The sequence below is a fragment of the Anneissia japonica genome, unplaced genomic scaffold (assembly GCF_011630105.1).
Source record: "Anneissia japonica isolate Jap-2015-1 unplaced genomic scaffold, ASM1163010v1 scaffold9_len2422644_cov172, whole genome shotgun sequence".
Lineage (NCBI taxonomy): Eukaryota > Metazoa > Echinodermata > Crinoidea > Comatulida > Comatulidae > Anneissia > Anneissia japonica.
This window is the reverse complement of record NW_022758107.1, coordinates 1,060,755-1,074,989: the sequence shown is the minus strand read 5'-3', so window position 1 is coordinate 1,074,989 and position 14,235 is coordinate 1,060,755. Positions and strand designations below refer to the sequence as shown.

The following is a 14,235-nucleotide window of genomic DNA, read 5'->3' as shown; positions in this document are numbered from 1 at the left end:
TCTCAACACCACTTGTCCATCAACTAGTCTTAATCCAGGACTACGGCACTCGGTTAACTTTCATATCCATGGCCTGGCTATCAATCTTGAACTGGTTCCCGTTCTCACTTAGCTACGCCGCTGCTGACGTTCAGCGCATCGGAAACGCGGTCCTAATTTCGGTTCGGATCCGATGTGAATGCAGCCTAACCAAAGTAGGTCAAACTGTGATGCAAGTCCAGGTTATGTTTCCTAATGTAGGCCTGACTAAGTGCAGTAGGTGATGTCCCGGAATCTTGAGTTTTATTGATTTCTCAGCTTATCTTAGAAATGTATTGTTAGTGCTTACAGGTGAAAGTAGGAAAGGTAGCACTGTGTAGTGCTCCTCTGAGACTAAAGATTATACAGTTTAGTTTTTGAGAAATATGGAAATTGTGCTAGAGTATGATAAATGTTAAACTGTGTTTACGTGTAGTGCGTTTAGTTCAAAATGCGTTCATAGTTCACATAAATAGGTCGTTGTTAGAAAAAAGTTTTTGCCACGTCATAAAACAATGGAAAATATTGCTGTTAAAACGCATGTAATTTGAAATTAAATTGTTATGTAGGTTGAATGTGCTTCTGAAGTGAACGTTGTAAGTTTAAGCGAGAAAAAAATAAAAGAAACGTGGGCCTTAAGTTATAAATGAAGCATTTAAATAAGTTTATTTACTTCATATTAAAATCTTCACTATTTTCAAATCGAACTTTTATAATATTAAATTATATAACTACAGAATATTATTATTACCATCACTCGCGAAAAGGAGGATGATCATCCTCATCATTATGATCATCATCATTCACCATCACTATCATCCCCATGATACCTCATTAACATTATCATAATCATCGTCGTCGTACTCGTACTCCTCTTCATCATTAGTATAATTATCATTATTGTTATTCTCATTATCAATAGTAGTGTATTTTACACAATAATGAAGTCTTTTCTGGTTTATAATAATTATTATTATTGAGCTTCTGTAGGCCTATATTTATTTTCAGCAATTGAATTTATTCATAAATTGCAATACGGTTTTGTGTGACGTAACCAAACGCATTGCTAAACTCATTCAACTATCTTTTGTTTGACGTTTGTAAATATTAAATTTTTTTTTTTTTTTTTTAATTATCAAAAATTAACAACTCCTTATTTTCCATAACTCTCTGTCTCGTACAATTGTTCTTGGTCATAAAGCATCGGATGCACTGCTCTCCGCTACAAAACCTCAATAACAATTGAAGAAATCAATTTAAAATTCACCATTAAAAGAAATGTCTAAATAAGGGCGAACACTGAAAAAAAAAGGGTAAGTGGTAGCTTAGGTTTGCGTGCTTATGTTCCAGTGTTTGTTTCTACCCGTGGTCTATGCCACATACATCACTCGATATGATGATGACTGTGTGTGACCATTTATTTACTTTTTCATGTTCGTTTTAAAATATCAGAACGAATAACTTTCAGAATAATTGAACATTTAGTGTTAAATTCATTTTGAATGGGGTGGTTTAAACGGGTTTTGCATGGACCATTTTTATTTATTAAAATTATTTACGAATTCATTATATATTTTAACGTCCAACATAGTTGTTAAAGTTAAATGTAGAGTTGTATTTCTTGATTGGTGTATTAATCGTCATACAATACACCAAACTATTAAAACCAACTGAACACCAAACGAGCCGACATTCGGCGGCCCAAATTGTGAATATTCATTAAAATGTTTGAGCATTGGTATTAATATTAATTAATGATTCAGATCATTTCTTTGAGTGGTTAGACTTTAAGCTTCTGCAAACCGAGAACCCCTTTCTCGGGTTTCATATTGTCGGCGGAGATAAATAATTTATTGGGTGCTGGAATGCTGTGGTGCAATATTCAGAATGCCGTCATAATGTTTCCTTGAAATTGGCCATGGTTTAACGATCTCTAAATCGGCCATGTTTTTTTTTTTTTTTTTTTTTTTATGTGGTATCATTTACACAATGGTACTGTAGTCTGATGAGATCAGAAACGAATAAAGGCACAATGTTTTTTTTTTGTTTTTTTTAACCAAGTAGTCTCTATTGCAACAGTAGCTTTTCACAATGCAGGACTACTCCAACATTCCGCGCTGCTGTCCACGTATTTCAGTACCAAGATATATTTGAGCACAACGAATATTGGACAGTCTTTTATCCAAATATACCCAGTTGCTTTCTGGTTTTACTGTGAGAAAACCAAGAATCATATGTATATTATATCATGAGTATTTATTGCACAGTATCCTTCCATAATTCTAAGTCAATGTTTAAAGACACTTTTCATAATTTGACTTCGCATGCTATCCGGTGCCCAAATACACCCACGAAATACTGTATATACAAAACAGCTTCTCTCCTATACATACCCTATTTCAATAAATAATTTTCATTAACAAGTTTTATTTTAGTATACCTTCTTGGTACAATCTTCGTTTCTTTATAAACTAGTATGGGCTCCACTGGTGCATGTCCAATGCTAAAAACCAGTTCACGACACACACGTCTAAGGTCCAAGGTTGTTTAAAGTTAAATGTTCATGTATTTTACAAAATAAATGACTGGCTAAAAGATTTCACTTAATATTTACAAGCATCAGCTGTGCGCATGGCAAGCTTAAATAGATTTAATAGTTGAATAAATACATTAAAATAGCCTACAAACATGTAGGAGGAAACTCGAATACTGTCTTTATAAAATCATGCGTCGCGGATACATCGTACGTATTCACAATGAACGGCACGATAAACTGAAATGCCTGAAGCTTTATGTCATCGTCCGATCATTAACAACTGACGACAATAGGTCTATAAATGAATTTGGTCCTATTAAATATTACGGACGGTATCGTAATATAAATCCAAAATAATTAATATATATATATTAACTTGAGTTGTAACTCTTAAATATATTCAGGTATTATTAAACAATATTATTAATGACATAAATTACAACGCCCATAATGGCATAGCGGAAATTTTCTATGTGGTACTTGGCAGGAAACAGACCGGTTCGAGAGATTTTATTAAGTCAGATTGAAATAAGGCGAAGTAAACTCAGCTGCACTATAAGATACAATTGAGGCTGATATGTTGTTTAAGATAATGAGCCGGCAACTCATAACTAGAATACCACATCACATTTGTACAAAACATCACAAAACAGGCATATAAGTACAGAAATATTGTCTCTTGGCTAGCAAGATCATGGAATAAGATCTTCATTTTGAGCTTCATCTGGATCTGATGAAACAGCCGGACTTCCGTCGCACTTCACGCAGCAGATATCTTCATAACCCTCCAAACTACAATACATTTCGCGTAATTTTGGGTTACATAATAGTGTGTTAGAAGCCGGAACGCACGTTGTTTTAACCTTTTCTGTAATAATAAAGTAAAAACAGAAATTTAAAAACCGAGAGTTCAATTAAGTCAGTCAGTGAAGCGACATTTATCGTTATGATCTTATTGCTTTGGTATACAGTTGCAGTGTATGCTATATTTTGTACTGTTATGTAAGCCTATGTTTAAAATATTTCAATAAATATTTCTTTTGAATCACACATACATAAAATATTTCAATAAATATTTCTTTTGAATCACACATACAAAAAATAAACACATTTCTGAAGAAATAAAACAGAAATAAGGTAATGCTGTAAAGGAAATGAGTAATATTTCATAATCTGTAAATATTCCTTAAGGATTAACATTTTCAATAAAGTATTAAAGAAATCTAATAAATGTCCCACTTATCACTTATCAGTATTATTAATAATGTCAGAAATAGGCCTAGGCCTGTATTAATAACCAACATGCCACTGTTACGACAACAAACTGTACCTACGCGAGCTAGTACAAGTGCCCATGTCACATTCACTGCTATCTTCTGGTTTTGTGTCCGGGCATTTGAAGTCTGAACTTTGCGTTGAAGGAATGGAACACGTTACAGTTCTTGTCATGACTCCAATACCACAGGTAACAGAACACTATTATTGTTTGAAAGAAAATTTACGAGAGAAAGAGAAATTTATACGGTAGTTATTCGAAACTATAGGTCAACACTAGAACGTACTTTGCTTCACATACTAGGCCTATTTACACTGAAGTAAGCCTAGGTCTAGTAATTTTCAATAAAGTGAAATGTATTGCTAACCTCACTCCACTCCCCGGTCTTCCAGACTAAAGGACAAGGATCGTTATTGCAAGCCTGGCTGTTGGCTGGCATTCGACCAGGACACTTCCGGTTGTTTACAGTGCTACTTTGACCATTGTCAATTTTCTTACATCGCACACCCCTGATTTGATTTCCTCCACTCCCACATGTACGAGTGCATGGCTCCCATGGATCCGTCTCCCATATAAATCTTCAAAATGAATAATAATAATAATAATAATAATAATAATAATAATAATAATAATAATAATAATAATAATAACAATAATAATAATAATAATGATAATAATGATAATGATAATAATAATATTTTTTATTATTATTATTATTATTATTATTATTATTATTATTATAGTAAACACGATATATAGTTTGGTTTTTTTAATTCTTTTTCAGAGGGATGTTCGAAAATATGGAGCTCATACAGACATATTGTACAGAATATCTACAAAACCATATATTTGAAAAAGTCTAATGAGAATTTGTATACAAAATATAAAACAAATATGAGGTAATTTAGTGAGAGGTTCGTAATGTTTTCAATATTGCATAATTGGAAACTTGCTTTCTATTTATAATGTAAGTCAACTATTAAGTCTTCATTAACAACATTACTTTGTGCTCGAGAAAAAAAATTAAAACATTTAATAATGTTCAGGTTTTTTTAATTGAAGTTTTAATACTTACCTGGCGATCAATGTTGATTATTATATTTTTTTATCACAACAAAATAATAGTATTAATTAATCTGTTAACGCAATTCTATATATGGGTTTTGAGAGCATAGGCCTTATCAAATATATTTTTGAACACTACTTCACTTGAGTTCACCCTAGAGTAGTACTACCCTAGTAGTTATCTTACCGTTTTTGCTGGCATGGTTGAGTGTTACAAGGCCGTCGGCTACTTAACGGGTCATAGTCAGACATTCCGCAGTGTTGATTTTCCACAACCTGGTTGTCAGTTTGCCGTCTGCATTCAAATGACTGAGTTTGCCATCCTACAAAAAGTTATTAATCATTAATAACTCATTAATAGGCGTATATTGAAAACTAATTAATCGGGAAAGAAATGTAATTATATTATTATATATTATTGTACAATTAAAGAAAAAAAAATAAAGCTATATAAAAGATTGAAGGAAATGATTTGCCTATTCGATTACTAATATACCGTAGGCCTTTATAATAAAAAAAAAAATCAACAAAAACTAGTAATTATGATGTTTACTGCGTAAACTTAGTACATTGTTTCCCAGGAATTTAACGGTGACTAGAATAGTATGGCATTGAACCTACCCCCTCCGCATTGTTTGTTGCAATTTGACCATCCGACCTCTTGCCACAAGTACAAATCATCACTTCTCGATATGGTCAAGTCTTCAGACGGAACAATGTATTTGTAGGTGAAATTTCCCCGGCGCTGATCTTTTGTGCTGAATACCTGATACGAACGAAACAACGAAAACATCAAAATGAATAGGCCTTTTCTTATTTTTATATATTGTGTGTATATACATTTTCAAGAAAAGGTAGTGCATTTTGTTGTTTGTTTGGCGGGCCACTTATTGAATGAGGATTAAATAAATTATAATGCGCTATATAACTAAAATCATCTGCCTCCGTGAATTTTTTACATTGTATTTTATTGTTTATCAAATTATACAGTATAGAATGCACTTCAATACTTGATGAAGTGCAAAACCTCCACCTGTATATACATATAAGTCCATGGGTCCATTAAATGGTTTTAGAAAATCATATTCCCGTACTGGACAAAAGTTGTTCTAAAAAAAAATAATTGTCTATAATCTTTAGAGAATATAAGTAGTACAGTATTCGCTGCCAAGAATTCAGAGCAAGAATCATAAACAATTTAACACCATATGAATAAAAAATATCATCGGCAAACTTTATTAGAAGCGTCACGTAAATAATGTTCAACAAACCGTAGTATAGCAAAAAGTACATGATTTGACTTGGTATTGAGAATACAACTTTCAGCTGTCACGGTTGACAACCATGAAGGCCGTCTGGATTTTTGTGATCTTCATCTAAAAACAAACTTGATTTAATTGCTACATACCAGCAGTAATATAGAGTCCGTTATAGGGCCGTATGTTACCAGTTTCTCTTCATAACCGTCGTTTACATAGACAAAATGCGCTCCGACTTCAACGAATTCTCTAGATTGTGATTGTTTTCCCATTCCATTTAAAATGAATTTGGAGTTCCGAAGATTTTTCACAGCTGAAAAAAGTAGATCGATACGTTATGTTGGGTGCATCTAAAGGTATAGTTTTAAACATTAATGTTTAGAATACGTAATGTACATATATACATTTATTTAAATATAAACTATATGTAATAATATACTGATTATGCAGACGCCTTAAATCAAATTGGAAGCCACTGATTTTAACTTTGTTTTGCATATGTGTATTGGAGAGCACTAGTCTAGTTTACTGTTAAGGCTGTCTCTTATACACATCTAGATGTGTATAAGAGACAGATATTATATTATATACATTGTATGTAATTGGTTTGGTGATTGTAACATAGAATTAATAATATTTACCAAAGAAATGTTTTGTGTTTGTAACTTCATTGATTTCTATATGTCTAGCTCCAGCTGGAATAACTACTACTCGTTGGTATTCTGAAATTATGAGAAACATAATTTACAAGTAAGTTTCAATATTCAAAAACCAAGTAAATCTTCAATTAATGTACCTTGAAAATAATACTTGAAAAGATGGTAACACTAAATAATGAGTAAAAACTTTTGATTCAACGGTTCGATCCATGCTATTATTTTCAAGCATGCCTTTGTCAATAATGTTTTTGTTGTTGCCATCATTCTTGTTTCATTATAGGACTATAATTATTAAACCCTACCGTATCTTATGCCAGAAATTTACCAACAAATATCTCAATAATTATTCAAAAGTTTTTTCTATACAATTATTGTAAGTACAGTGAATTATTGCATCAAATTTTATCAACTAAACTCGATCTATGACATATATAAAATAATTTTGCTAATTACCAGTACATGGCGTAAAATAATTTACAGAAAATTGGTTTAACTGTCAATTCCGTATTTTCGGATTTATTTATTCGGGTACACATAAATGTATAAAACTAAACGTACAGCAAAAGCATAATACATGACAGTAGTCAAAATGATGTAAAAAAATCCCACCATGGGCCTCGGGGAAAAATGGGTGTAGTAAAGTAACAAAAAAACACCATCAGGGCTAATACCAACCAAGAGTGGAATTAAGGTGTCAATTGATTTGACCAAACACACTCTGATTCAGAGTAGGGAAAACAATTGGCAGCATCAGTTAGTTTGTAATATACATACTCTTTTTTGCAGACTTGGTATATGAGCCGGTGACAGAGCGACATTTGGAATTATCTCCTTCACAGATTCCACATAAATCTTCTGTCTTCCCTGATCCAAAAACATTGTCACAGCCAATATCCTGTAATGAAAACAGAAGCGTTAAGAACACATCGTCGAATTACTGAGAAAAAAAAAATCCAAAATATCAGGAAGAATATACTTCAGGCCCTTTCCTTAAATCTAATGATGTCTATATCCCTAGCTACTTAACTTTCTATACTTTTAAACACCTGCGGTATGTCATTCGTCATATTACCATTCTAAGAACAGAGGAGTGTCCGAAGTAATCCGCTTAATAAGATTTAGCAAGCACAAAATGGATTTGATTCGTATAACCGCAAAGTAAACGCGCTATGGGCGATAGCAATGAGATAATCGACCTACATTAGGTAGGCCTACGAAATTTTCGTTGTCTATTAATTTTTATACATTATTATAGCATAAATATTAAAATATAACAGTACCTGACATTTTCCTTGTACACAAACCCCATTAGGGTTGTCATATGAACATCTCGTTCCATCTGTTACGTCATAATCTGACACTACAACATCACCAGTATTCTTAGACATGCATGTTAGACGGCACTGCAAGGAACCTTTCAATGAGAAAAACACCCCACTAATACAAAATGCTACTTTTTACGTTTGTTTTTAAAATGTCAGACACAGCAGAATTATGGTAGTATTGATTACGAAATGGTTAAGCCTAAACTAGGAAATCGATCGATCGATCAATCAATCAACCGTTTCATTTATATGACCTCATTCCAACAGTCGTTTGCTCGTGGTGCCGTTCAAAAAACAGGTTATTAAAAAAGTATGTCTTAAAACTGTCAAATGAAGGTTATTATTAATGTTCAAGTTTATTCTAGAGCCTTGGTCTGGCTGTGCTGAAACTCTGATCTCTCCAGCTATGTTTGCTTCTTTGGATGTCAACAATCAACATACAATCAACTCAAATATCCAACCTGAACGTCTAGTCCTTGTAAGATGAATTCAAATTATATTAAGTTAATTCCTTTAATGTGGAATGACTAGTTTAATCTGGACAATATAGGCCTCATCTTAATCAATTTAAAGTCTGCCCAGCAAACAAGTAATGCTGTTGAAAACTATAAACTCCTTAATTTATCTGTCTTTGGCTTTGATATGCAGTACAGTACGCATTTAACATGCCAACTCTGAGCGCCATTTGAAAATATTGTATACATACTGTTAAGGTTTTCCATGGGTGCCCAGGAGTGAAACCGGTCCAGGTAGCGCCAGTTAGAGAGCTTGTTTTTACATTGCTGGGCCCTTGTGTCGGTCGTCTTTCCAGGGCAAGGCTAAAAAAAATGTTGAAATTAGTTGACATTTCATATTTATCAAGTTGTTCATTTCTATTAAGTTTGTTGTGTTGCTTTTGAATTCTGTGTCAGTAGGTATATTGTCTAATGTTTCGCAATACTCTAAATATTAACATTTTGAGCACCGCTTACCTGCGGATTACACACTTGGTACTCCGTATTGCTACCAACACAATCGGCTCCTCCATTCTTTGGTCTGTGAATGATAAGTGAAACACTACTTTAAAGATGTATCATTAGGTCGTAAGCGTACATTAGTCAAGTCTTTGAATACGGATGGAGAAAAGAATACAATCAAATGGTGGTAAAATATTGTTTTGGATATGGTATCATCCGGTGAACTATTAGGCTCAAGCAGATGGGTCTTTAACGACAATTCTGTGAGGAATATGCCGATGTTAATTTAACATTAAAATATACTTTGTTATCTCAGAAGGAGATTCAGTTGGTCATGGCATAAATATAAACATATAATTTTTATTTGATTTTGATTGACTGGTTACGCTGACTTACTCTGGGTTGTTGCATTTCCTTGTTCGAACTTCAATACCAGTTCCGCAAGTAAACGAACATTCGCTGAACTCGGTGTACTCACTCCAACCTCCATTTACCACTGAAGGTATAGGGTTTGAACTTCCCGATTTCTTGGGTTTCTTTACACAGGATCCTTGCATACACCACTATAAATGGGCACAGATAAGAATAATATTTTAGTTGATTTTCGTTATTTGAGTGAAAAGAAATGTACACATATATATAATAATTGGAGTCTGCCATGCCAAAACCAGCATCAGAGACGAACAACATAAAAATTGACTATTAAATATATTCATATTCTCTAAATTACAAGCTTTAAAATGAAAGGTCATTCCCTGGAATCCACTTACAGTTGCTAAAGTTATGGGTAAAAGTATGGTTTCTATACTGAGTACCGCACTGCCACGTTCTTATGCTAATTACTCAGTTTAATATTTAGCGACAGTACGCTGGTTTTGGGAAGGCAAGTCAGGTAAAATAAGTATACATAATATATTATAATAATATTGTTTTATATTCGGGCATACGTTATCAGAATTTGTCTGTAGGATGTATCAAATTGTATTTGACAGAAACATGTGACGTGTCTAACTATGGTCATGAAGATGACCATGTAGTCACTCATGGGGGCATACAAAAAAAATGATAGTACGGACAGAGCTCAATGCACAATGTTTGATTAGACTTTGCTTGATTAGATATTTCTGTAGCTAGCATAAGTTGATTAAACAGTGCATGTGGACTATGTCGAACATTAATATAACGTAAGCCCGAGTTAACGTGCATAAAGTAAATGACGTTATATGCGCCAAAGAGTAACGGAAACGATTTTTAGGGGAAATCAATTCTAGAAAAGAATTTCATTCATGTAAAGAAAGAAAGCAAACATCAACACAATAGAAGATTCAAATTAACTTCCACAAAGAAAACCCAAAGTATTTTTAGTCAGGCATACGACATACTAAAATAATCTCATTTAAACAAAAGAAAAGATAAAATGTTTAAATGATTAAGCAAAGTAAGTTATACAATCTCCAACAATAAAAACTATTTCCATAATTCAAAACTTTAATTAGTATAATATAAGAAAATACCAGTACACAAATACAACAATTTTATTATAAAAATTAATAGAGAAGAATCGCAATATCACTGAGCAAATACCGTAGAATAGTAAACATAAAATATAACATAAACCAGTATGTAAAAAACTGGAAAAAAAACCAGTATTTAAATTATTGAACTACAAGTATCATTAGGTAATAATATATCAAATATATGCAAATAAAATATAATCAAAACAAGATATAAAATGCACGAACAGAAAACGTGTTTGCTAAAGATATTTTGGCGAATGCGACACATATAAAACATGCTTTTTGTGTGAAGAAAATAGATACTGTTTTATATGTTTTGAATTGAAGAAAATAATTTATGTTACCTCTATGTGCTGCTATGAAACATTTTTCAGTTATTGATAATAATAATAGAATAGGTTGGCTTTAAATACTTAAAATATATTAACTATTATACAGTGACAGTTATAAATGAATGTACTGTAATATTTTTTATTGATCACTGTGAATGAGCTGATGAAGATGCTGCTGCTCCTGTAGCTTATATGTTAATGATTATGTTGACAATAATGATGATAATTGATAATGACGAAAGTAATGATGAAGATAATCACAATTATGTTAATGATCATGTTGCTGTTATTGATAACATTTAAAATATTAATACTTTAATAATTTAAGAAGCTAAAATTCTATAAGCTGCTGCATATTATTAGCTGTTAGCATCAAGTGATTTCCTTATGATTTGAGTTAGTGGATTACTGGAGTCGAAGTTCTTTCTTCTTATTAAAATTATATGCTGCATATTAATTATTTGTGAAGTGCATGCTATCAATTATCACCACCATAAGCACTGTCAATATTATGTCCAACATTATCATCATCGTCATCATTATTGTCATCAGCCCCTTCACCAACATCAACATCATCATCTTCATCACGTCGCCGTCATTATCTGTGTCATCAATAAAGTAAATTTACATACTTATCATCAGTATCATCATCATGAACATCCGTATCCTCATCAATCACAACATCATCAAAATAACAGCACCTCATTGTTATCTTTGGCTGCTTATGTAACCTTGATCATGCAATAGGCCTAGAGGTGATTATTAGCAAGCGTATTTTAGGCTACATCTTCTATTACAGTAGAGGTATGGAGCCGTTGCACTCTTGTCAGATGAAAGCAACTCACAATATTAGTAGAGAGTAATGGAAGCAGTGTGTTTGTATCAATTATGTTATGTTAGCATTGTTACGTTAGTAAACGTTAGTGTTAATTGCTTTAGTAATATAGTAATAATAAAGTAATAATATGAGAAATATATTAATATTAAATAATAGCAAGAATTTTCTATTCCATGTCTCTGGAGGAAAAAGGTTTTACATTTTAAATATCCTTTTTAATAATTTTGCATCAACATGTTGACCGACTCTAATGAGCGAAATGAAATGATAGATTATGATTGGAGGTGTGAGAGAGTCGTATTTTTTTTTTCAGACACTATGTGATAGAATCAACGAGGCTCAAGTCTGGGTCTGTTTATTTAACTTTGTAAACTTACAATGCAACGTTGTTTGCGGCAGCCTTCATTACTTAACTTAACACATTAACTATATAAACATCTGTTACACTTACAATAAATTTATTACACAGCTTTCAGAAGAAAACAAGATACAAAACTGCCTGACTGTTGACCAAAAACATGCATTCACCAGTGCTTTCATGTGATTATGAATGACGTCATACTTATACATATAGCACACGGGTTGTGATTGGCCATGTTGGCCTGCTATTACACATGTTTGGATTGGTTGGCAATGACATCGTCATTATCAGACAAATGGATGGCTCTTCGATACTTCTCATAGTGTTGTTTTTGTTTTAAAATGGCAAACATTACTGAAAAACTCGGAGGTGGGATCTGTTTTTATTGACAGTTGTTGTCATTCTTTTAATCAACTACTGAATATAACTCTTCTGATGGAGATTACGGAATTGAAGAAGGAATTTCCTCGGCCCACGGTCTAGGTCTGTGCTCAGAGACTTTTCTTGTCCTTGGGTTTCTTAACACATTTTCCTTTCATACACCACTGGAAATTGGCATGGAATAAACGCAATGGTTAAGTACATTAGTATGTTAACAAAACATTAGTATTGATTACATTTTATTACTTATGATAATAAATACTGTAATTATTTTGATTATGTTAATATCAATAGTTCAAAAATAAAATACATATAAATCTATTATTTACAGTATCTTATGTAGTCTCTAATCGTATAACAAATATATAATAATATAGTCATATTGACGAATTATAAGCAATAATAATGATATCAAATGCATTAATTCAAGTAAATATTTACGTCAACAGTGCGCGAAAGAGTTAGCAGACTATACCATGCGATTGTCAGCAAAGTAACTTTCAACATTAGTAATATATTAATTAGTAAAGTTATGTTATGCATCTGTCTACTCCATTACAGGTTCAATTGTGTCTATAGATAAAACGAAATGTTTCATCTTTTTTAGTATCAGTAAATAAAATTATTGATAAAAAAATAAGACATCAATAATGCAATATAAAATGAATATACATAGAAAATCACCTTTTTTTTAATAAAATTATTGTTGAGGTAGACGTTTGTTTACAAATTTTACTGAATTCAATATTCTAAAGTGAACCCAACTGACGTTTCATTTTGTTTTAAATTGAAAGGTAAACTTTCAATGTGTGTCATTATTACTAGTGAATGCGACAGTGTACTTTTGCAATTCAACATCAGTGATTGATCGACCGTTTTGAACTTTCAGAAGTCGAATAAACAATACGTTATAAGAATCAGAATGTTGGTGCGTCGGTTTCTTTTGGCAACAACAAATACTTTATGTATCGTTCAATTTAAGTAGGCACTGTATCCGGAATTATAAGTTGACAAAAGATCACGGCAATACTATTTTCACGTAGTCCCAAAATGTTTTTATCCATCTGTTTTTACATTAAATTTTAAGTGAAACAATGTGGAGGTTTACCTAAAGGACCATGATTTTCATAATATATTGCAAATTTATTACGGACCCTGATGTGAGAGAGCAGGTGGACTGTCTTCCCACCTTACCAAAATCTCAAACGAAATTGTCTCGAGACCTGGATTATCAAATAAATGTCAGTTAAGATCAATATAACAGTTTTATATCTGCAGGTTGGGTGACACTTACTTCGCAACGTTCATAATTTAAAAAAAAAAGAGTTCTTTTAATTATACTTTTAATTACATTGTTTCGTTAAGAGAAAAAAATATACCTGTAATATCCCCGTTACTTAAACTAGTATTTAAACTAATGTAGACCTACCAGTATTTTTCTATTAGGCCTAAATAAGAAGTTCTAGATCGACCGTAGATATTCGGTTCAAATGCCATAATATCGCAATTTATGTAGGTAGCTTACCTTCCCGAGATAGTAAGCAATTCCCAAGGTAGAGGCCAATCAGGGAACAGTGAAATTTCACTGTCCCCTGGGCCAATGAATGTCTAAAAGAAAAAAAAAACTGCAGAAAAATCCTGTCTGATCCACACCTGAATAAGGTATGGTACATCTAACAAGTACATTTTTGCTGAAGAATTGGGGTGGGTGG

The 14,235-nt window shown here is 32.4% G+C and overlaps 1 protein-coding gene across 3 annotated transcripts in view; it reads right to left on the bottom strand.

Annotated features, from left to right (window-relative positions):
* Positions 1-2,255: 2,255 nt before the first annotated feature.
* Positions 2,256-14,235, bottom strand: part of LOC117125026 (A disintegrin and metalloproteinase with thrombospondin motifs 3-like) — a 33,094-nt gene continuing 21,114 nt past the window's right edge. For 2 of the 3 annotated variants that reach the window (XM_033271376.1, XM_033271377.1), the window contains exons 12-23: positions 9,491-9,657; positions 9,110-9,173; positions 8,845-8,956; positions 8,094-8,227; positions 7,588-7,708; positions 6,796-6,876; positions 6,304-6,467; positions 5,517-5,661; positions 5,083-5,218; positions 4,198-4,408; positions 3,889-4,030; positions 2,256-3,422 (exon numbers count right to left, since the gene is read on the bottom strand). In XM_033271376.1, coding sequence (XP_033127267.1) covers positions 3,247-3,422; positions 3,889-4,030; positions 4,198-4,408; positions 5,083-5,218; positions 5,517-5,661; positions 6,304-6,467; positions 6,796-6,876; positions 7,588-7,708; positions 8,094-8,227; positions 8,845-8,956; positions 9,110-9,173; positions 9,491-9,657 — 1,653 coding nt within the window. In that variant the 3' untranslated portion in view covers positions 2,256-3,246. Of the gene's footprint in view, positions 3,423-3,884; positions 4,031-4,197; positions 4,409-5,082; positions 5,219-5,516; positions 5,662-6,303; positions 6,468-6,795; positions 6,877-7,587; positions 7,709-8,093; positions 8,228-8,844; positions 8,957-9,109; positions 9,174-9,490; positions 9,658-14,235 lie in introns of all 3 variants that reach the window. The other variant, XM_033271378.1, reaches the window with a different exon arrangement.